General features: G+C 39.8%; 1 protein-coding gene across 1 annotated transcript in view; it reads right to left on the bottom strand.

Moving 5' to 3' along the window:
- Positions 1-14,608, bottom strand: part of xylt1 (xylosyltransferase I) — a 72,951-nt gene that overhangs the window by 31,443 nt on the left and 26,900 nt on the right. Inside the window, exons 2-4 of the mRNA XM_082136504.1 lie at positions 11,425-11,947; positions 6,474-6,646; positions 1,006-1,208 (exon numbers count right to left, since the gene is read on the bottom strand). Of these exons, the coding sequence (XP_081992630.1) occupies positions 1,006-1,208; positions 6,474-6,646; positions 11,425-11,947 (899 nt within the window). The remainder of the gene's footprint in view (positions 1-1,005; positions 1,209-6,473; positions 6,647-11,424; positions 11,948-14,608) is intronic.

The raw sequence follows: 14,608 nt of genomic DNA, 5'->3' as shown, positions 1-14,608 counted from the left end.
TGGACCGATTTGTCCTCATGTTTTAGAGAAATGGTGTTTCTGCACAGTATAATACAAATGATAGCAACTACATCACTGCACTACACACACACACTCACACACACACACACACACACACACACTGACAGGCTACTTATAGCATGCACCTGATCCCGACTCAGCGTTGGAGATGAAAAGAATCATTTTATTTTTCTTTGATGTTCCGCTTTTAAAGGGGCTTTGGCTCACAGCTAACTTCTCTCTCCGGTCTGGAGGTGTGGCATGCGACGGAGTGATAGAGAGGCAGGATTAACCTTGAACGGCTATGCGGGACAGGCCAGAATTCATCACACGGCCGTATCGATCTCTAACACCCTGATTTCTGAGGGCTGCAGAAAATGACATGGCTGTAGTATTGATTGTAGCCGGGGGAGTAGCTGGGTTACTCAACCTCTCATCTTGCTCTCATTATGGACTGAAGAGTTATGCACACTAATGGCATTTATCATGGTGATAATTCAAATCTTCAGATACAGTTCGGCTTACAGATAGAAATGCCACATTGAGTTACAGGTAATGTGATGAGATCCTGAAATACTGGAGTCTTTTATTTTACTCTTCCTCAAATATTTGGGGTAGACTTCAAGTTCCTTGGTTTGCTTTGGTGTTGTGGCTCCGTCATTAAATTGAGCTAATTCTGAATAAAAAAGTACAATCTCCACAATACGCTGGAATGTAATCCCTGAACAGTTCTATGAACCATCAAGCTTGTTGACACCAGATCAAACAGCTAATGGTGATCTCAATTACCCATAATCCCCTGCTAAACTAAATTGTGACATTGCTTGGAACTAATCTCCCAACAGCCCACAGCTAGACGCTAGTCAGGTGTTAATTCAATTGTTCTGTGGCAACCAATAAACTCGAATCGTTCCGGAGAGAAAACAATGACAAACCAAGCAATGCAAGTGATATCAACAGAATAATTAGTAAAAAGTAGAGTAATGAGAGAGAATGATTACTCACCTGATTGGGTAATCAGCAGCGCTCAGGTTGATGAAGAAATCCCAGGACCAATCTCGCATGGCCAGCAGGTCCTTCATGCTCTTCAGATACATGGTGAGCAGGCTGGCACCGCCCCATATCGTAGACATGCGCCACGATGTGACCCGGACGTTGGGATACTGGTGAGCCAGAGCCACCATCTGCCTGTGCAGGTAGTTAGACCGCTGCAGGGTGAAAAAAGACAGGCTCTGGGTAATTTGGAGCCTGAGAACTTTATCTGGGATCAGTCAGTCAAACGTGACCAGAGTTATCATGAGATAAACAAAGTCTGACCTTGTGGGGGAAAACTGATCAAATTAAGTGAATGAAGGCTTTTCAAACAGTCAGGTAGCACAAAGTTTCATGTACCTTGTGTACACCTACACATTTTCTTAATATATTTGTCCTGTTCATGTTAAAGGGGACCTATTATGCCCCTCTTCACAAGAATTAAAATAAGTCTCTGATGTCCCCAGAGTGTGTATGTGAAGTTTTAGCTCAAAATACCCAACAGATAATTTTTTACAGCATGTTTAAATTGTCACTTTTTGGGGCTCAGAAAAGCGCACCGTTTTAATGTGTGCCCTTTAAATGCAAATGAGCTGCTGCTGCACGGCACAGGGGGCGGAGCCTCACGAGCTTGCGCCAGAGCCCGTCTACGGAGAGCCTTGGCACTTCCTATTAGCCCCATTGTATCGATCTTGGTTGCAGTTCCATTAGAATTCCACTGGAGGTGATCGCGGGCGAGCGCAGACTGAATGGGAGTCTATGGAGCTAGACGGCTAAATGTATCTTTTTCTCCTGCTTGTCGTTTAATCAACGTAGATTTTATTGTTGATTCCGCAAGTTCAATATAGATTATAGTCCAAAAGTCGAATGAATGAGTACTTATGAGCCAACTTATGCTCCCAATGAGCCAAATAATGAGAAATAACCAAATTGCTTACCACAGCTATGCAGACGACACACAGCTGTACTTAGCCCTATCGCCAAATGATTACAGCCCCATTGACTCCCTGTGCCAATGCATTGATGAGGTCAACAGTTGGATGTGTCAAAACTTTCTTCAATTAAACAAAGACAAAACTGAAGTTATTGCGTTTGGAAACAAAGATGAAGTTCTCAAGGTGAACGCATACCTTCTCTCTAGGGGTCAAACAACTAAAAATCAAGTCAGGAATCTTGGTGTGACACTAGAGTCAGACCTTAGTTTCAGTAGTCATGTCAAAGAAATAACTAAATCAGCATACTATCATCTGAAAAATATTGCAAGAATTAGATGCTTTGTTTCCAGACAAGACTTAGAGAAACTTGTGCATGCTTTCATCACCAGCAGGGTGGATTATTGTAATGGACTCCTCACTGGCCTTCCCAAAAAGACCATAAGACAGTTGCAGCTCATACAGAACGCTGCCGCCAGGATTCTGAGCAGAACCAGAAAATATGAACATATCACACCAGTCCTCAGGTCTTTACACTGGCTCCCAGTTAGATTTAGGATTGATTTCAAAGTATTATTACTGGTATATAAATCATTCAATGGCCTAGGACCTCAATACATTGCAGATATGCTCACTGAATATAAACCCAACAGATCACTCAGATCATTAGGATCATATCAGCTAGAAATACCAAGGGTTCACTCTAAGCATGGTGAGTCTGCTTTTAGCTATTATGCCAGCCGCAGCTGGAACCAGCTTCCAGAAGAGATCAGATGTGCTCCTACAGTAGTCACATTCAAATCCAGACTCAAAACACTTCTGTTTAGCTATGCATTTACTGAATGAGCACTGTGCCGCTGTTCGTCCGACTGTACTGTATTGTATTTCATTTTATTTTTCTAAACTGTTTTAATTATTCTTGTTTCTTTTTATTATTTTAATTTCTTCTATGTAAAGCACTTTGAATTGCCATTGTGTATGAAATGTGCTATATAAATAAACTTGCCTTGCCTTGCCTTGCCTTGCCTTATGCCCTTTCGATTTCTTACAGGTTGGGCCGTTGTTGGCCGGAACACACTAGCATTCTGCTAATGAATGCTGATTGGTCAGTGACGGACTTGTGACTGATTTCGACCAGAGACCCCGTTTGATGGCACCTGAAGCTATAGCAGAATCAGAAACATTATCTTTAGGAGGACTTTCTGTCGAAGTTAATTTTTGTGTACTGTATTTATATTTTCCTGCAGGCATTGTTATATATGTATTGTAAAAAGTACATGGGTATAAATGGAATTTGAGTGTTTTTTCTATTCTTGTGTTCAATTTGTTTATATACATGGTACGGTATGACAACCTTAAATAATCCAGTCAATATCCCGCTCAATAACATTTCATTGATCATAGCATAAATTAGGAATAAAGATTGAAAATGCCTCGTAGGTGTGCAGCAATATATTGTTCCAACAGTGGGAATGGATTGTCCTTTTCATTCCCCAAGGACAAAAAAATTTAATGTTCTTTCTTGCTCCTGTATAAATGGTCATAGGCTACTGGAGGCCTGCACCTGGGAAGGGAGTGACTCAGAAATTGCCGTAAAGCAGCACCTCTGGCAGTATGAAAATATGTGACGTCATCACATTTTTTGAATGGATTTTTAGTGAACTTAAAAATGCAATTTTCAGCTGAGTGTATTATCTTAGCCTTAAAGTAATTAATCAGAATACTTAGCACAAGTTACTCCTGCTCCTAGCTCATGGACACCTCCTACTCACACTCTCCGTCTCTGCAAGTTTCGGAAGGGAATGATTCAGATTTCTCTTGGCACAGCTACTAGAAGACAGACGGGTTGCTCACGTCACATCTACGTTGTCAAGCTCAGTTTGAGTCTGCGCAGTACGCTCGACCATCAGGAAGTTAGTTGTTCTAATTGACTTCATTTTTTTCCGTTGAATCCAATGGGGTCGCTGTGTCCAGTTTATATACTGTCTATGGGTGAAACCCCATAGACTCCCATTCATTCTGCAATCGCCTGCGAGCGCCCCCGCATGGACAGAGACGTGTTACTGCAGGCAGTCCAGAAACCGGAAGTAACCAGAGAGTGCCAATTCTCTTCCTATTAGACATTCTCTGCTCGCGCTCAGTGTCAGAACAATATCACCTCACGGAATGATGATATTATCGAAACAGAAACTCTCAGTAACGGTGTTCATTTCGACCCGGAGACGGACAATAATGCCTACAGAGTCAGAGAATATGCTGTATGGAGACGGAACAAGTATAGTTTAGTTTAAATACGGTTATAACATATTTGTCATTGCTTGTATCCACTATTAATACAAGCCTGCTGTAGCGGGCGGACCCCGTCCGAATGATGGCCAAAAATATACTGATGAGCTTAATAAATTTTATTGTACATCACACAAAAGATGAAGCGTCAGTTTTTCTCCAGAAAATCAAGTAAGAGCTGAGTAAACGCAGTATAAGAAGTGCGCAAGTACATAAACGAATTCCGGTAGAGTTGAGGGAGCATTTTCTTCGAAAACAAAATGAATCCACCTCGTCTTCAGCGGCTGCCTCAGATTTCGGGAGTAAATAGAGAGAGCTATGTGAATTAATACATCCAGCCACACAACACCTTTAACGCTTGGGAGACATTCTCGTCAGTGCAGAAATGGCGGATGTGTACAACTCGCTGTGAACTCGATCAGGGCGGGTCCATGTTAAAACCGCAGTGTCTGTCAACATTCGTGGGTGGGGCCTGTGGCTGTTGTGACGTCACACCAGCCCCATGGCTGAAAACAGGTCGTTGGGAGACACTGTAGGGTGTCTTTTATCACTATAGGGTGGTTGTGTACACACACTGCCAACACACATTTATGTCCAAACACCATGCAAAAGTACATTTTGCATAATAGGTCTCCCTTTAATATCTAAACATCCTAAAAAAAGATACATTTTCTTGAGAAACAAAAATTGCAAAATATATTAGATATTGTTTTCAAAGAATTACATTTAATTAAATGTACTTTTCTTTCCTTATTGACAAAAAGTCAAGCATAAATTAAGAAAAATTATCAGGGATGCACCGATATTAAAATTCTGTCCAATAGCCAAGGATTATTTTCATGTTATGGCCAATAACTGATGCAATACTACTTTGTCTAAGCTTTCCTGTAGCTCAAACAGTAGAGTGTTGGCACTTGGTCATGGGTTCGTTTCCCAGAGAAAGTAAAAACTGATAAGAATGTATGAATGTAAAATGTGTGCCCTGAAATGTAAGTCGCTTTAGATAAAAGCATCTGCCAAATGCATAAATGTAAATGTCTAAGTAAATTAAAGATAAAACACTAAAAACTCAAATCATTTTAAATTCTACAAGTGAATTTAGGCATCGCAAGAATATAATGTACAATATGAAAAATGAATAATCATTTTGAGATTTGCTAAAGATTACATTGAACAGTGATATTAAATTATTAGTGTTTTTAAATATTAATCTTAAATAAGAGTTAGATGACAGCAAAGGAAACCTAAACAATTAATGTACAATTCAATATCGACCGATATACATCCAATATTGAATAATACATTTTTTTAAATTCTCTAATATATACCCAATATTGTGTATCCCTAAACTTTTAGTGAAGATTATGCTGAAAATATATATTTATCTAATCTAACACAATTTTACTTCTCAAGTACACATATCTTGTTTTAAGGAGGTTTATATATTTTACTAGAAAACAAGACAAAAATCCTAAACAAGTGATTTTTTTGTAGCATAGTGCTTGTGGCAAACTTGTGAGTGTGAAGCACTACGTTGGTCTTGAGATATACACATCACAGTCTTTGATTCCCTGTGTTTTCCGTGTTACATCACCCCACCTTTAACTCCTCTTTTCCTCTGCTCGTTTTATGGAGCCATAAAGCTTGTCTCCACGATGATGGACTGATTGAAAAGCAGCTCTTTATCCTGCTCTTTCGAAATTACAAGACAGCGTACTCACCCTACGCATTCCTGCCATAAATTCAAGTAGCTTATTAAGTGTATTTTTGTATGTGTAATTAAGGGAGGGAGTTGCAGCATTATGTGTGAGTGTGAACAAACAGCCTTTCATGTTCACACTCTATCACTTGCCAAGCTGAAAAAGTAAATGGTTTGAAAGACACTGAAGTATGGCTCTTTAATAATCCTCCATCACACTTTTGAAACGGCGTACTGAATGAATGGAGTGGTTTGGAGCCCACTGTTTACCCAGCATCCACCTCTCTTCCTATCCCCCACTAGACTCAGAGACGATCAACAATTTACCCAACAACCAACTCGTTAATTAGGGAGTTTAAATAGTTTATTTATATATTATATATACATTATATATATATATATATATATATATATATATATATTTGTTAACACCTTTACAACTCCTCTGAACATGCTGTTCAATCTTTACAGAATATTCTCACCATTATACAAATATAAAAATTGGATGCGTGTTGAAGACATACCTGGTCCACATGAATGTAGTAGAAATGAGATGTGTGGTATATGGCCTTGAAGAGACGCTGCACCTGGCGAGAGGCACGTCCATGGACCACCAACATGAAGGCTATCCGCACCGGTACCACAGGCACAGTCTCCATCGAGTCCTCCTCCCATTGCACATTCACATTCACTTTGCCTGCACAAGCACACACACACACACACACACACACACACACACACACACACACATTAGCCAAAACGGACTCTAGACTAAATTAGTCGTGTCTAGACATAACGCATATTTAGGCTGTCAGTTGTCAGAAATTAATTTAAGGGCAATAATTGCACCCGGTATTTGATTTTCAGGGGCGTTTTCACTTTTATGAGGGCATGATGTTTTCTAACTATTCACAAATACTAATAAAAATCTGATTAGTTTGGCAAAAACTGTAATGTATTAATTTTATTGATGTACACTAATGTTCTTTATAGAAATTAATACTTTTATTTGTCAAGGATACATTAAATTCATCAAAAGTGACAGTAAAGATATTCATAATGTTACAAAAGACTTATCTTTCAAATAATTGCTTTTCTTTTAAATTTGCGTACTGTACATACGTCGCTTGCCCGTGCGTGTTGTGTCATATCCGTAAATAGAGAAAAGTTGCTCTTTCTACTATGTGTGAGTGGCATAGGTTAGTTGTCACAATGAGCAATAAAGGTTGACATGGAGCAGCTAAATCTCGAACCTCCGGGGAATCACTTGTAAAAAAAAAAAAAAAAACTGAACAGAGGAGAGTCTGCTGGCAAAAAGAGAACGCAACAGAGCTCGTAATAAAACAAGAATCAACATTGGCTTGGCTTTTCAGAGATGACGAGAACTGAGGGATTGGAAATGTTGTAAAAGCGATGTGCAGACGGCATTTTTATTACTCAACAGTGTGGGTTAACTATTAATTGCCATATATAGCCCTCTAACAGAGTTCGTTGTAAAGCATCATCTACTGTGAAGGGACATTTCACTATGGTTGTCGTAGCGCTTTGCTGGAATTTATTTTCAATGAAATACAGTGTCTATTAATGTTTATAGCTACAGGTAATGTCTGCAGCTTAGGATCCTTTCCATCTAAACTGGTTATTTCTTTTAAGCCTAGTAGTTAATGTTTTATGTGCAGTAGGATAACCATATTCATCCACGCAGAGCCAAAGCACAACCAAAACAATGTTCTTCTGCAGAATGCATGCAGTTTCGTTTTTTAACTGCAAGAGTGCCAAAGTGTTACATAGTGAACCTTTAAAAAAAAAAAAATCTTACCCACCCAAATGTTTGGATGGTAGTGTACATTTTTCATTTGAACAATTATGGCTATCATAAAAAGTAGTTTTCACTGGTTTTTGTCAATATTGTCACTTGATTTCAAGGTGATCACAAATTTTAGAGGTTAAAGGGAGCAAAAATAAAGCTAAAAAAAACATTTTAGCTGACAACTCATTCTGGAAGTCACCATCTTTGATATTTACTTTCACCAATATGGTTGCAGTTATTATTCATGAATATTGTGGGAATAGAAAAAGGGCTTTGTTTAATATAAGAACAGGACAATTCAGGAGACAATCCTGTTAGTATACAGATGTCACTCTCAAAAACTGACTGTGTGATGCAGTCAATGAGAGTTTCACCTCAATGGTCCCAGATGAAACAGATGAGCCTCTGTAACACTTAAACCGAATTGAGGGCACCTCAATCCATCCGAGAACACTGCTATAGCGCCGGAATCCAGAACCGCAGCAATCCACCACATGATCACCTATTGGCCTATAAGTGTTTCACTGATACAATCTCCACAATAGCAGATATAAGACACCATCCCCGCCTTCCTTCAGACATATATTCAGTGCTCACAAATAGCTTGGCACAGACCACAAGGGCTGAGCCTCGGTCATTTGTGGCTTTCTAAAAATGCACACAGAATAAATACATGGCGGACTTCTCTCTCCATGTCATGGTATAGCCTGCCACTTCTAAAGAAGGGCAAGCTGAATTACTCATTATAGGCCACAAGGTTAATTTTAAAAGCTCATATGAAATTACACTGAAGGCACTATGTTTTGGCATAAGGCCATGCTGACAGAAGACATCGGCCATGAGGGGGTAATGACTATAATCTGAGATCTGAGCCTGACGTTACTGTCCCAAATGGCACCGGTCTCCCAGACCCTGTGAGGGAGTAGGAGAAGGCACCGCTCCTGGCCCTCAGGGAGAACCTGGCTGACCCTGGATGGGTGGAGGCTGGGACAGGCATGAGTGTCCTTTATTAAAGGCAATTACACCATCTTAACTCCTCAGTGTCCTCTGTCTTTATGGGGTGTGGACTGGCCTGTTCATCATCTGTCCCTGTGCTTCATTTTGTTTCCTACTTGTTCTCAGTGAAACACTGGCCCTTCTATCAGAGTATGTGAACGTCTAGGAATAGAAGTGGAGTTGTTTGATTTCGCCCGAAGCGGTGAGCATTTTTAAAAGTCGGAGCATCTGTGTTGCTTCTCGCTCCAAGATCTTTCCGATACCGCTCCATCACGAGCATGACACAATAACGGCCCAGAATGCAAGAATTTGCTGCAAGTTAAAAACAGTGTTAATAGATTTAACAGAGACAAACACTTACCAATACCAAAAGTTTGGGTTTGGTCAGAGTTCTTACTTTTTTGAAAGAAGTCTCTCAAGCTTGCATTTATTTGATCAAAATACAGTAAAAACAGTAGGCTAATATTGTAAAAAAAATTCTACAATTTAAAATAAATGTTTTCTAATTTACTATACTGAAAAATGTAATCTAATTTGTCTTCAGTGTCACATGATCCTTCATAAATAATTCTAATATGCTGATTTGCTGCTCAAGAAACATTTCTTATTATTATCAATGTTAAAAACAGTGCTGCCTAATGTATTTGTGGGAGCAGTGAACCTTTTTTACAGAATTCTTTGATTAATAGAAATTTTAAAAGAACAGCATTTATTTGAAATATAAATCTTTTGTAATGTTATAAATGTATTTAATGTAATTTGATCAGTCCAATGCATCCTTGCTGAATAAATGTATTCATTTAAATAAAAAAATGTTTTACTGACCCTACATTTTTGAACAGTAGTGCTTTTTTTAAGAGGATTTTTTAAAGTTGTTTTTTTACATAAGCTAAGGATATAAATCTCAGAGTACAGTGGAGCAGAACAAATATACAGTACAAAGAGTATAAAGAGTAGATGGGACCCTAAAGAAAAAAGAATAGAATGGGTGTGCTACTTCAGTTTTGTACAATCATATAGTTTTCTACAGAGACTAATTTCATAATACCAGTCAGATTTTAGAAAAGTAATCTTCACAAAGAGCTTTGGAAATTTCTATATTTCTCCATTCAAGTAAAAAGCAGCCAAAAAGGGCCACTGAGTTTAGAAACTTTGGTAGTATTCTCAGTTCAGTAAATCTATTCTTCAGATTTCTCTCAACAGTTAACAAGAGAAAATGTTAAAAATGCACAGATTCCTTGTGGGCCCTCATGACCACATTTGAAACTCATTCATCTGACGATATCTATTAAAAACCTGCCGTTAGCTTCAAACTTACGTTGCTTCTGTGCTAATTGCCAACACTGAGGCAAACCACTCACTTGTTCGCTCACTCATTCGTCTGTTGCCGCATAATGCAATTACTGTTTATAAATACATTAAAACATCATCCGTGTGGCTTGGTCGGTCTACTGTACTTGCTGGAAATAGAAGTGTTCCTGCCCTGCCCCACCCCCTAAAAACCTCTGCATGTCCCAGACTCTCATGTCTCTGTGGTGATGTCCCTGTCATATCTGTCAAAACCCATTCTGGTTTCCGGAAGTTTCTTTAGGCAGTGGCTCTGAGCCCTGAGAAGATCTGTCACTGTTCTATTTGAACGCATCCATAGCCCTGATTTGTGTGCAGAAGACTGAGCACTGCATAATTGCATGAATATGTTTTCTGTAGTCAGCTATGGGAGATTGAGAGGGAAAAAAGACACCGTGCAGCAATTACATCCGTCTAACCTCGTGCGAAAATCCAGAATCTCATTTCCAGCCTGTCTCTGATTGTAATTACAAGTGCCGTGAATGTCTGTTACCAGCCCTGTGACTCTTAATACACTACTTCCATAAACCTCCAAAGACAGGATGGCAATTCATTCAGGAAAACCATCATTATTTTGAGCATTATTTATCTTAAATTCCCATACTCCCAACCAACCCCATACCCAACTCCAGATAATGTTTCACTTCATGCGAGTGCAGGTTGATGATTTTAATTAGTCCTCATCCCAAAAGAAAACGTCATGACATTGAGTTAAAGAGTATATACGCACAGTTTTCTGTCCTGTGGTGATGTACTTCCTTTTTAAACAGGAAGTTTGGACAGTAAATATCAAATGGCTCATCCCCTTAAAAAAAGGCTTTAGTAACATCACAGGAATGAACCATTTCCTATCGCTGGTCAGTTGCAGAGGGGTGGGACATTCTTTTTCTAGAGAGCATCTGAAACTACAGTATGTAGTGTAGGATGTTGTGTAGAATGAGTAATCAATATTTTGGTCCAATTTCCTGGAAAAGAAAGACTTTTAAATGCATATATCTGAAAGTCGCGATGAAATGGAAGTAGCGACAGACCTACAGAGTGTAACGGATTTTAAAAAGTAGGGCGGGAACTTGCATCTATCTGTTGTCGATTGGATTGAGATGTGGGCGGAAAGGACTAAAGGACTGGAAAAGTCCGGCATTCGTCACCAGAGAGAAGTCTGTTACTTTGATCGTAAGAGTTAAGACATTTTGATTAAACGTTACAGGGTCAAAAACAAAACAAAAAACCCTAATAAACATGGACTAAAAGCCTCAAAATTCCTATTTTGATTTGATGAGGTCTTTAACATAGGGTATGAAGTGTAAAGAGAGTCAACTCACCCTCTAAGGGGCAATAACGGGTGACCTTCTCGGGCATGAGCTGGCGTTCTTTGTGGCGGCAGTAAACCTCCACTATCTGCTGCCGGCACTCCTTGGTCTTGGCGCGAGAAAGGGCGGAGATTGCCTCTTTGCCGCTGATCTCGCATTTGGGCGGCTGGTCGTATTTGAGGTCTGCAGTGGGTGTGGCCGATCGCTTGGCCTGCTGGAGGTGGTGCCGGTGCTGCTGGGTTTGCTGAGGACGAAGGGTGGGATTGGCCCTCCGGTGAAGCTCGGTGCGTGTCTGATTGTAGCCCCCTTTGTTCTGTGCATACTGAATGACCTCATTAGAGTTCTTGCTCAGGCTTTGCTGCGCATGCGCCTTCTCCAGAAGGCCTTGTTTGTGCTTGCCGGGTGCATGTCTCTGTGTCTGCGAACGTGCTCCGAAATTACTGTTGTCTATGTTCTCAAAGTCTTTGGGAACGGAGTTCTCGTTGTTGCTGTCCACGCGGACTTTCTCCTTGGGCCGGTGCGAGTAGTAGCCCTCCTGAAAAATGAAGACAAAAAAGCTGAAATCAGTTACTGCTACCAACAGAACATCATTGTCATGGCAGATTAAACCAACAGGTTTTATACTTTATTTACTTTCACAAGTCATTAGGTATACGATTAGTTTTTTTTTGGTTAAACACTATAAACGGGCAAATAAAAATACAATTGTTTTACATTAAAACAGGCACACAAAATATCATGGAGACCTAGAGACGGGATCACTACCACATATCAACTACATAGTACACCTTAGCAACTGCTTATCAACATGCTAACAGCCTCTAGAACATCTTAGCAACAGCATACCAATGACCTGGCAACCGCCCACAGCACTACTCCGTTTCACATTTCAGAAAGCATTTACTTCCTTGTGTGCTGTAAAAGCCTGTGTATTTACATGTGTAAGGGTATATGAGGAGTTATTTGGCAACAGTAAAAATATTCAGAAGAGTATGTAACCTTATCTGCCTTTAACCACACAGTAATTCACAGGGAGCATGACTTCGAATGGGTAATTTTTTATATTTTGCCGTTTCCTGCAAATGTCACTGTTGATGAAATATTTCACAGGCAACGGTGTGTGCAACAGGAAGGAGGTTACAGCCATGCCCTGAGTGCTGATCTGATTGCAGGAGACGTCTCAGTAGCTGTGAAAGCTTTAGGAGAGGATATGATCTCTGACATGACAGGATGACTATCTATATACATGGTGTTTTGCAAATAAATGCACTATTTTCTCATTTCATCTTTCTTTATATATTTTGGTGATCATATTAGCAATCCATGTTTGCCCATTTCAGCTCGAACATACAAGTTAACCAACTCAGTCTTATACTGAAAATAAAGATGTTGATTATTAATTAATATTAAAGTTTTCACACAACAACAGCTATACATAAACACAATACACTACCATTGAAAAGTTTCTGGTCAGAATTATGATTTTTACTCTGCAAGCATGCATTAAACTGATCAAACATGTGATTAGTTCTTATAACCCAAGGTGGAACTACATAACGTTCAATACATCATATTGAGTGTTTGGATATCTCAGCCTTATATCATTTGTGACAACAACCATTTCGACATTACAACCACTTGTAACATTCTCACTAACTTCCCCACGCATCGCGTCTCCCGACTTCTCAAACCATTCCTATGTCCCTGTCAACTGCTCTTACTTCTCCTCCTCGACTCATTTTGTTCACCAATTACAGCGCGGATCTTAAAGAATACAGGAACAGTAGACAGCAAAAAAACATTAATAGGAGCAAATGGAGACAAAAAACCCCAGAGAAAATCAAAGAGAAGGAGATGTGGACAGGAAGTAAGACTAGGCACTGCTGCAACTCTCATTTCCTTACTGTTATAATGGTGCAATTTGTCTACAGAACATTTATTAATGCTTGTTGGTGAACTCTGAGAGTGTATTATTTGCGAGGGAAAACTTTCGAAGACAAATCCCTGACGCGTCACCCACACTTTGGCCCTCTAAAGGCTGCCGTTTAGAGCCGACTCCACTCCTGTCTGCTGCTCCTCCTCCTCTTTCAGGAGCTTTCAGGAGGAAATTACAGTGCCCCGGATTAATAGCCTGAGCAACCACAGGAGGTAAGTTAGGCTGCTGGAGAGAAGACTATCGATCGCTTGCAAAAATCTGTCATTTCCCAAGGTGCTCTGGGAGCCCTGCTCTGCACCGCTGAGCACCTTGGCAGTCGCAGACCTTCTGTATTCTCTCTCAAGAGGAGGAGGCTCCCCTCTCTCTTGCATCATCCATCAGACGAAGGGTGGGAGTCTCACACTCGTTTATCAAGCACACTTTTATCTGGCTCTTTTTCTGCCTCTCTGATGGCGAAGAACATCACGGGCCACACACACACAAACACTAGAACTGGGCGGTACGGCGGTGTATACCGTAAACACGTGTCAACCGGCAGAGATTCTGCTATATCGTCAAAACTGACGCACGATTAAAAAAATCGAAGAAGAAAACCGAAAAGTACAGTCTACTGTAACTGTGCCACAGATGAGCACTTCTTGTGTACACAGCTGGATTGATGACAATAAGAGCAATTTTGTTTTAGTTTCTGGTGTAACTGTGGATATGTATGATTGCTGATATAAATTACATAAAATATAAGAGAGAAGACATCCCTGCAGTCCCAATGCATAGCAGTGAGGAACGCTCCAACAATGGAATGCTGCTTTGCCTGTTCTTTCAATGCCTCACATCAGAGACTGTTTGACAACTATGGTTATAATGTAACTGTACACCTTAATGGTTTAAATGAATGAATAAGGTTTGAGGGAGAGTGCACACATGAAACTTTAAACCAAACAACACTCCCTTAATCTGTCCTGATTGTCTTCTGACTTCACAGGCCAGCAGCTAATACATGGATATGGTGGGAATAATAAAATATTATTTATGAAAAATGCTCTGATCCAGGCTGACTCCATCTCTTGAGTCCTATGGGGTGAATCACATGAATCCTATCAGGAACTTAATTTCTTAAAGAATATTAAAGAACGAATTAATGATATAAAGAAAAAAAAGAATAGGAAAAAGTAACCTCGTTACAATATTTTCATGACAATCATTACAATTTCAATGACATTTATACAATTGCTGGCTAGATATTTGACCTGGACATGTTTG

Source organism: Leuciscus leuciscus (genome assembly GCF_965113295.1).
Source record: "Leuciscus leuciscus genome assembly, chromosome: 1".
Lineage (NCBI taxonomy): Eukaryota > Metazoa > Chordata > Actinopteri > Cypriniformes > Leuciscidae > Leuciscus > Leuciscus leuciscus.
The sequence above is the reverse complement of the archived record's forward strand: the minus strand, read 5'-3'. Positions and strand labels throughout refer to the sequence as shown.